The sequence below is a fragment of the Gossypium hirsutum genome, chromosome D05, assembly GCF_007990345.1.
Source record: "Gossypium hirsutum isolate 1008001.06 chromosome D05, Gossypium_hirsutum_v2.1, whole genome shotgun sequence".
NCBI classification, from domain to species: Eukaryota; Viridiplantae; Streptophyta; class Magnoliopsida; order Malvales; family Malvaceae; genus Gossypium; species Gossypium hirsutum.
Genome location: NC_053441.1, coordinates 35,282,233 through 35,292,365, shown reverse-complemented (window position 1 = coordinate 35,292,365; position 10,133 = coordinate 35,282,233). Strand labels below are relative to the sequence as shown.

General features: G+C 31.2%; 1 protein-coding gene across 1 annotated transcript; it reads left to right on the top strand.

The window, feature by feature from the left end:
* Nucleotides 1-7,741: 7,741 nt before the first annotated feature.
* LOC107902993 (transcription factor PRE6) lies at nucleotides 7,742-9,174 on the top strand. Its single transcript, XM_016829076.2, has 2 exons — nucleotides 7,742-8,033; nucleotides 8,193-9,174. Exons 1-2 carry the CDS (start codon nucleotides 7,905-7,907, stop codon nucleotides 8,343-8,345), a joined length of 282 nt encoding a protein of 93 aa, XP_016684565.1. The 5' UTR covers nucleotides 7,742-7,904; the 3' UTR covers nucleotides 8,346-9,174.
* The last annotated feature ends 959 nt before the right edge of the window (nucleotides 9,175-10,133 follow it).

Below are 10,133 nucleotides of genomic sequence, written 5' to 3'. Positions count from 1 at the left end.
TGAGCTTCTATTTTACAAATGTAAATAATAAAATTAAGTTGAATGCTTGATTATTTCTTCTCTAGATCTTTGCTTGATAGGGACTAGAAAAAGATACAAAATTTGGGATTTATAAGGAATTCAAGTTCATTTTTTATGACATTGGTAGAGCTAAGGGATTAATCATTAGCTAAGGTAAAAACATGTTTATAATAAATTTGAATATTGTTAAGCATGACTGGTTGTTATTAAAATGAGGAGGGTTGAAAATTTTGAACATTATGATGGGTTATGTATACATTGTGCAAGATTGGTGAGCAAAAAGGCTACCATATGAGATATTAGAGCTTAAAAGTCTTGTCCAAGGGCAACAGTGATGGCCAATGTGTATACATTGTGTAAGATCGATGAGCAGAAAACTATGTGATGGGATATTAAAGACTTTAGTTCTTGTTTGAATTAAGTGGAAAAGAGAAACATGTAATGAAAGTTTTGCAATTAAGCCTAACTCAATGAATTCGTTTATCAATGGGAGTTGGTGAATTTATTAATTATAGGAAGATTGTTGTTTCTTGATGCACTAATCATTACATTTGACCATAGAAATTGTGGTATATATTTAAAAGAACAAATCTATTATGGTATGAAGTTGGTGATATATGTTTCATTATTTTATTTCATGAGGTGAATATTATAGTAAAACTGGTGCAGAGAGACCAAATATGTTCATGGCTTGGTGATAAAATTTTTTTTGTTACTTATATTTTATTTTTTTGTAGTGATTTATTAATCAAAACACATATAAATGAAAAAAAAGAGAGGCTTGCAATACTTTAAAACACCTAATAAAAGGGTGCCCTTCCAAACACTTGAAAAATACATAGCTAGGCAAAATTTAGATAGCAAAATCGAAACTTCATGGAACACCTTTAAAATCGTTATGTTATAAAAGTAGTATTAAGTGAGAATCGTGCATAATGAATTCCGTAGTAAAGTAAAATAATGAAGATAAATGATAAAAGAGAAGGTTGATGGATGCCAAAGAAAGTTGATTTAAGAAGTATGCCATGATATATTAATTTATGATAAGGACTAAACTATAAAGAAGTGAAAATTTTTGTGAGTCAAGTGCAATATTAAAAATTTGTGGGGGTAAAGTATAAATATGAAAAAGTTAAAGGATCAACCATGCAAATGTCCCAAGGGTGGAAAAGACTAAAGAGTAAAATAAATTAGTGAAGAAGGACCAAATCAAATAAGAGAAGAAATTAGAGGGACTAAATTATAATTTTTTTCAAAAGTGGGAAATGGCTTAAAAGTGAATATTGAAAAAACACAAGGGAAAAATGATCATTTTTCAAATTGGATAAATATTAGGGGTAATGATTAAGGATGAAAGGTGTTGAGAAATGATTGGTTGAAATGATTTATGATTATTTTATTATTATATATATTAATTAATTAATTAATGGTTAAGTAATTAGAAAATATGAAAAGAAAGTCATTTTCATCCTCTCCATCATCTTACGACACTCTCTATGAAAGAAAATAGTTTTTTTTTGTAATTTGGTTCTTTCTTTGAAATTAAGAGAGAAATCCTTGAAATTCTATTAAAATTTCTAGTAAAATCAAGCCTCCAACAATCTAGTGAACTTATATTTTAAGAATAAATATTGTATGTTCATGTTGGAGGAGAGAGAAAATCAAGCTAAGGCTTGAAATCAAGAAAACAAGGTAAGAACATCAAAGTTCCATCATGTTTTTAAGTTTAATATTGCTAGAAAAGTAAGGAAGTGATGTTAAAGTAGATAATTCTCATGAAAAGTTTGATATCCTTGACATGTTATTGAAGAGAGAGATAGAGGAAGTGATTCCAGTGACAAAGAAAATATAAAAAAAAGTGATTTAAAGTCAAAGAGAGGTAAAGTACCTTTGAATTCTCTTGTTACCTAAGGACTAAAATATAAACGTTATGGAATTTGTGGTAAACTAGTAAAATAAAGTGTAAAATATTTTGATATGTGAAATAAAATATTATGATGGAAGGCTTAATTGAAGTGTAATATGGTAGTAAAATAAACATAAAATGGTGTCAAAGTGAAATCATAGTAAATATTGAATTTTCATGATGCTAAAGACTAAATTGTGAACTTTATGAAATTTATAATTGAAATAAGAAAAGTGAAGTGCATATAAGTTAGACATGTGAAATATGATATTATGATGAATTATTTGATTAAAGTGTTATGTGACATTGAATATTGATTTCATGGTTAAAAGGACTAAATTGAACATTACGTGAAAGTTTACGTGTTATTATTGGATAAGTGAAAATGATGTAGAGAACACGAAATATAAGTTGTATTGTGAAAGTTTCGTGATTTTTATAAATGATATTACAATTGTTCTTTAAATCGTGAAAAAATGAGGACTAAATTGAAGAAGTGCAAAAATATTACTTAAATTGTGGAAATCGTGAAATATATATTAACATGAATAAAGATAGTGGACAATTCTGAAATGGAAATGAAAAGCTAATGCTTTCGAAAATCTTAATGTTAAATAGTAAACCCGAATGAAAGGAATGAGAAAGTGTAATGAAATCGTGATAATCGTGAAATAAAGCATTTGTAATTAAATATGGTAAATCCAGTATCTTGAAATGCCCATGTAGACTAGTGTTAAACTTTGTGGATATAGTTGACATGCCATAGGAACCCGAGCGCTCCAATGTTAATTGTGACATGCACTTCGGTGCTACTCTATTCTGTTTTGATATTGCACTTCGGTGCTCGTGTTCTCAATACTTATGTGCTTTGTGTATCGTGATATGTTCTGTGTATCCATTTGGCTCTAATGTGTCTAGCATGGGCTAAAAGTCATGGTAAGTAAGTGTTGATAAAAAGTTCCTATTATATCGTGAAATGACAAGTAGTGCATCCAAGTATTAGTGACTTTTATAAATATTGAATAACTTTTGGATTAATATGATAAATTCATGAAATATAATAGTAGTATTATTGTGGAATAAACTGAACATGGTAAGATTTGAATTCATGAGTACTTACTAAGCTACAATGTAGCTTAACGCGTTGTTGTTTAATGCGTAGGTGAAAGTTCAAATTGAAGCGCTCATGTGAAGTAGCGACATCAACACATCACCAAGGCTTGAAAGAGAATATGAAATTAATCTTTTAGTTTTAGATGATGGCATGTACATAGGTTTAATAATGAAGTAAGTAACGAGTGTTTAGTTGTTTTAATATTCGATTTAATGGTGTTTCGAATAGAAAATACAAAGTATTATATAATATATAGGTTTTGTTTATTGTGTTGGATTGATCGTGGAAAATTTTGATATGATTGATTCAAAAGTGTTTGAAAACAGAATTTTTAGGCCCCAGTCCTAGGTCTCGAGACATACAAAATGTGTCTCGATACACAATAACTTCAAAGCTAAAAAACTATAGTATTAGGGTCATGTCTCGAGAGATATTGGACTTTGTCTTGAGAAATATGCTCCTTTGTCTCAAGACATACATTCATTTGTCTTGAGACATGATAACTTCAAAGCTAAAGTTCTACAGTAACATGACATTGTCTCGAGACATTCAAGCCCCTATCTCAAGACATACAGATCTAGAACTAAAAGTTTTTAGTTGAGCCAAAAGAGACCCAAAATCTGGTTTGAAATAATATCCGTTCTTCTATCCAGCCCAAAATATGGCCAGCTTAACTTAGGCCTAGATATGGTTGATGTCCCTTGGGATATGAATGATATCCCATCTTCTATCTAATACAAAGTCTGGCTCACTTTTAACTTTTGTTTATATTGTTTTATTTTATTTTTATACATTATCTAATTTATATAACATAATCTTAAATATATAATAATATATATGTGAACATTAAAATTTTTGTTGAACTCTATGTGTAAAATTAAAAAATATATCATTAAATACTATATTAAAATTAATATATTTTAAAAAAATAAAAATAATATAGGTGGCCTTAAGGCGAGCTTGAATTAGCCATTTATAAATATAGACGAACTTGAGCAAAATTTTGTGGCTCATATTTCTAACTAGGTTAAGTTTGAAAAATATATAATAAGTTAATATTATATATAGACCTAGTCCAAACTCAATCTGACGTGTCTAGCGGACTTCTCTATTTTTACTAAAATTGTTTATTTTATGTTATTTATTATGAAATTATATAATTGATAATTAAGCAAAATTTACACATTATTATTTATAATTAATTACAATTGTTGGTTAATAAATTATGGATGAATCAATACTATGTGTTAGAAATAAATTTTGATAAATTATTTATTTAAATATACGTAATATCTTTTGATTTTTGAATTGAAAGCATTTTCACTTTTTGAAATAAAAATATGAAGCGATTCAAAATTTTATAAATGATTTTATTTAATATTAATTATGAATATATTAAAGATTGTGTCAAGAATGAATTATGGCAATTAAGAAATGAACAAGTGAAACTTGATTAGTTGGTTTTTAGGAGGATTGAAGCTCTTATCCTCCCTCCTTATAATTTCAACAAATGTATTAATTATACAAGCATCGTGTTGAATAGTATAATGAGCCGAAACTATAGTTCTCAATTTGTTAACTTATTATGGCCATTTCATTAATTTAAGCAAATTTGGCAGTCCATAAAGTCTTTGAGCAAGAAGATTTGGTTTCCTTCTTTCACGATGGCTGCCTATAGTTGTCATAAAAAAAACATGGTAAATTAAAAATCATATCAAAATGCATATGCAATTAAAGGTGTTAATTGTTAGGCGTAAATGAGAAGGTGTATTGTACTTTTAAAGTAGAATGCAAGTTCGAAATCTCAAAAATCAACAATAAAAGAAAAAGTATATATTAATTTAAGACTTTAAGAGACCACTTCGAAGGATGCACATGGTGATCAACTACAACTACTGCCAGCCAGGCCAGCTAAAAATGGTAATTGCGTCGTGTAAATAGCTAAAGCTTTTCTGCTTTCCCTTGAGACATATAATGTGTTGCACCATGCATGAATTTTAATTTTAAAGGCCACATCGTTTTCCATATATATGATATTGGCCATCTAATCAGTCACCACACAACAAATTTTTGACTATTTTGATTCCCCTCATTGAGGAAATAATTTCCATAATTGGTGATTATTATGAATTTAGAGGCAATTAAGTTCAAGACCAACAGTTGATCATCACGTTGCAGGTGCAACATATGATATCACGTGTGGAAATGAAATTAATATTATTATTTTTATATTTAACCAACTGGACGGGACAGAATATTTAATGCTTGTGGCCTGTGGGGACTTGGCAGAAGGAGGTGGACAGAATACTTAAAAGGCAAATTATGCATGCATTGAGCTCAACAAGTCATGAGAACATAGAGCCTTGATCGGTTTGAATGCATGCATTTAACTATATATATATCAATTAGAAGAAGACAAAGCTATATGGAATTGGTGTAGGAAATTTTCAACTCGCAGTTAGTTAAAATAGTTAACGATTTATTAGATGATCTGACACACATTGAAAGTATAACCGTTAATAGTTCGCTCATCCATAGTCCTACTTTGGGGACTTAGCATAAATGTAGTAGGCAGAGGGGTAAGGGACTGGGGTTGGACGACACATGCCATGTGGTGACCAAAGTTCATTATGGAAGAGATTAGGGGGATGGGGGATGGGGATGGGGATGGGGATGGGGGATGGAAGACAAGATAAAATCTGACTGACTGGTCAACAATGTCGCCTCCCAATTTGCTCCTGTTACTTAATCCCCACTGTGAACAACACTCATCCATCCCAACCTGCACTCTTCTGTATTGTATAGCTTTCTCTCCCTCTCCTTGCCTATACAATCCGCTTAATACCTACGGTTAAATCACTACTTCGAAACTTGAATTTAGTAATTACTCTCATATTAAGATTTTGAACTATTTTTTAAAAAATAATTTTTAATTTCGTAATTATTTTTACATTTAAGATTTAATTTTTTTTACTAAATTAATCTTTAAACTTGACAATTAATTTCATGAGCAAATCTAGAATATTTTTAGGAGAGGCTGGAATTGAATTATAAATTCTTGAGATGTCAAAATATCATTTTATCATGTATTAATTTATGATTTCATTATTTTTTAAAAGGATTAACAATTTTTTATTTTATTTTTTGAGACTAAAATGTAATTTTACTATATATAAAATTATAATTTAATGATTTTTAAGGAAGTTGAATTGTAATTTTCCTTTTTTTGGGAGGGGTATGGTCTCTGCTTGCCCTTTTACATTCGCCCTTGATTATTTCCACATTTAGACTTGAACCGTATAGTTTTAAGGAAATATTAAGGTTTAACTTAGACAAAAAATAATTTAGCACTACAACAAAACAACCCTAAGACGACACTTTTCTAAGTTTTGGGATAGATTTGTTTATATACACTTTGGCCAACTCTTGCATAAGGGTTGGGATATGCATGCCTAAGACAACTCTTAAATAAGTGTCGATTTTGTCCAATACTACACCGACTTTTCTTATACCTTTCCCAACTACATAAAATGTTGCCATATGAAAAGTCTAAGACGACTCTTTTTGGACTACGCTGACCCTTCTTTAGGTTGTTTAAATTTGTATCTTTAAGCAACGTTTTTGAGTGTTGGCAAAATCAGATTATATCGCGACTTTTTAGTCAGAGTTGGGAAAATATTAACCTATCCCAACCTTTTTTATGTGTTGACAAATATTTTATCTAACCCAACCATTTTTTTGTTACCTTTGTGATTTATCCCAACCTCTTTGAACTACGTCATTTTAGATTTTTCCCCTTCCAAACAGCTAAATTGTTTTCCCATTTGCCACAAATCCATTTCTAATTTCCCTCCAAAATCAAATCCCTAAAACTACCCATCTACCCTATTTGACCATTTCCAGTTTTCCCCAAAATCAAACCCCTAACAGGCAAACACTAGTCCCAAAATCTAAAACTACCCATTTACCCTATTAGATGTGTCTATCCCAATTTTTTTGAGGTTGCCTTAGACTTGTCTGTTCTAACTTTTTAAGGTTGTCTTAGACGAGTATATTTCAACCTTTTTAAGGTTGTCTTAGACGGGTCTATTCCAACCTTTTTAAGGTTGCCTTTAACTGAGGCATGAGCCAACTCTTTAAAAGTTGGCATATGTATGTTTGATTCCGATCCTTTTTTTCATCGCCTATTTCCTCCTATGCCAACCTTTTCTTAAGGTCTGCCTTGACTAGGTTTTTTGCCAAACTTTCAATAAAGGTCAGCTTATGTTGAATTGTGCTGACGCTTTTTTAAAAGCGTCACAGAGCCTATGCCAACTGCACTATAGACGAAGTTTTTGGAAGCGTAAAGAGAAACGTCAGGATGACCTATGCCAACTTTTTTTGCATTGTCTTAAGTAAAAAAAAGTGTCATGATAAGCCTATGTTATTGTAGTGTAGACCCCAATGTAAAAACAATTGTAAGTTCAGAAATTAATTAGCACAAAAAAAATTAGGTTCTAATATGAGAATAATTATGAAGTTGGGATAAACTTAAATAAATAAAAAAAATCAAATTTGAATGTGAAAACAATTACCATGGCCCACAATTCTATTCATAATGGCATTAAAGAGAAAAAAATAAAAAGGAAAGCGGCTTAGACTCAGCATCCTATATAACAAGCAGAAACTGATAGCCCTCTGCTTTCTTCCATGCAAGTGTCTCTTGTTCGCTACTCGCAAACATCACTTGATCCTTGGCCTAGCTCATTCTATTCCCCAATAGCCCCATTAATTTTTCTTATATAGGGTTTCTTTACTCTGACAAAAAAACATTCTCTTTTATCTCTAAAAATTAAGATTTCTTCCTCACCTCCTTAAAACACAATGTCAAGCAGAGGATTACGTTCTAGGCAGTCAAGCGGTGTTTCTAGGATCAGAGATGATCAGATCACTGATCTTGTTTCCAAGCTGCAACTACTTATCCCTCAGATTCGTAGAGGGCGCTCCCACAAGGTATCCAACACCCTCGTTTAGTTTCATGTGGTGCACTTTAGCAACAAGTTGATAGTGTGGGACTTAATCTGTTCCCTTTTAGCATGCTTCATTCTTTGACATCACCCGTAATTACTCTTGTTATTTTATTATTAATCTTTATTTCTAATTTCTCTTCAGGTATCAGCTTCCAAGGTCTTACAGGAGACCTGCAACTACATCAGAAGCTTACACAGAGAGGTGGAAGACCTAAGCCACCGGTTATCGGAGCTATTAGCTTCAACAGACATCGATAATGACCAAGCAGCCATTATCAGGAGTTTACTTATGTAATAATCAGTCTTTCCCATTCTCAGTTTCTTACCTTTAGCGACCAAGCAGCCATTATGTACGATTTGGTGAACAACTATCACTAGCTAGTTTTAGTAATGCAGAAACAAGGGGGTTAGAAGTAACTTAAGACAATGGGCAGATAACAATGTTAAATAACCCTTGTCATCAAGACTGCACACTAATCTAGTCTATCATCATATATAATAATAATAATAATAATAATAATAATAATTCCACATTTCTAAATCAAATATATATTTAAATTTTATGAGTTGATTTACAACTATGGTTACGAAGGATTAAGAAAATCAAATTACTGCCTCTCTTCAATGAACCCAAAGAGAGAAAATGAATACGGTATGTTTATAAATTATATATCGGTTTATTGATGGTGATGGTTATGAATATGACAAAAAAATTCAAAGTATAGAGGGAGAAGGCTAGCCATTTTTATATACCTTAATCAGCTTTTCTGTTAATGAACTTGCTAGAGAGAGAAAGCGGGAAAGGTCAACCTCGAAAGCTGATAATATTGGCTAAGACGTGATTGATCTGTTCTCTCCGGAGGCTTAAACATTATGGTTTGGGTTGTTTTTGGCCTGGGTTTCGTTTGAATGCATGGTTTCAACTCGTGTTCGTGACACTTGTTTTTCAACATATATTTAAGTTTAAAGTTGTGAAAATTTGGTCTAATTAGGCATCTATGTAACGTTGATGGCCCGAAAGCAGATTAGCTGGGATGATCAATTAAATATATGCGGTTATGCATGAGCATCCACGAGCTAGTTAGGTTGATGATCTTTAAGCCTGCAAACTAGGATGTTTATATTATATGGTACAAAATTTTAGAAATCTTAAACCATATTACATGTATCTAAATTGTTGACACCATTTTTTGTATAAAAACGGGATCGACTTGGGTTTTGAAAATTAAAAGCAAAAACGGGAGTCGCCACCAATCTTTTTTGACGAGGTATGATCGGGTCACCTCGTAACAGGGGTTGTTTTAATAAGCAATTTAATTTTATTAAAACAACGAGTTTGGTCCACGAAATTCAGAAAAACAGATTCGGGAGTCGGTTACGTACGAGGAAAGATTAGCACCCTCGTTACGCCCAAAATTGGTACCTAGTTGATTAGTTAATGTCTTAATGATGAAAACTAAAAAACTTTGGAGAATTTAAATTACGATACTTTATTTTTAAAAACAGGAAAAAACTTATATAAATCAAGTTACACGTTAAGACTCTCTCATTTCAGAAAGAGAAAATGTCACACCCAATGCGTTAGGGCACGATATTTTACTTCTTCAGAAATGAGCTCGTCTAAAAACTTGCACAATACAGTTTAAAAAGATATTCGATTGTTTAAGTCATACGAAAAAATTGCAACCCAATACGTTAGGGCACAATTTCCCGAAATATTAAACCTTGAATATTGCATTTATAAAGAAAATCCTCGTCTCGAGGAAACAACGCATCATATCCAATGCATTAGGACACGACATGTTGGATTTCCAATAACGAGCTCTTAGTTATATTTTATATATAAAAAGTTTCGATCATTTAGATCCAACGAAAGAAATCGGAACCCAATACGTTAGAGCTCGATTTTCTCAAAGATTCTAAATATCGAGTATTATTTTTATTTTAAAATTTTCCGTTTTTTGACGAATCCGAGTAAAAAAAGAATGTAAAATAATAATGATGATAATGCAAATAAAATAATACAAGCAAATAAGAAAAGATAAATAAATAAGACGTCAAATATATAATAAAAAGAAATCAA

What these genes read in the sequence shown, in the direction of transcription:
- LOC107902993 (XM_016829076.2), top strand. Translation starts at nt 7,905, where the DNA reads ATGTCAAGCAGAGGATTACGTTCTAGGCAGTCAAGCGGTGTTTCTAGG. An exon ending in GTAGAGGGCGCTCCCACAAG is followed by an intron (nt 8,034 to 8,192) that starts GTATCCAACACC and finishes ATTTCTCTTCAG; the next exon opens with GTATCAGCTTCCAAGGTCTT.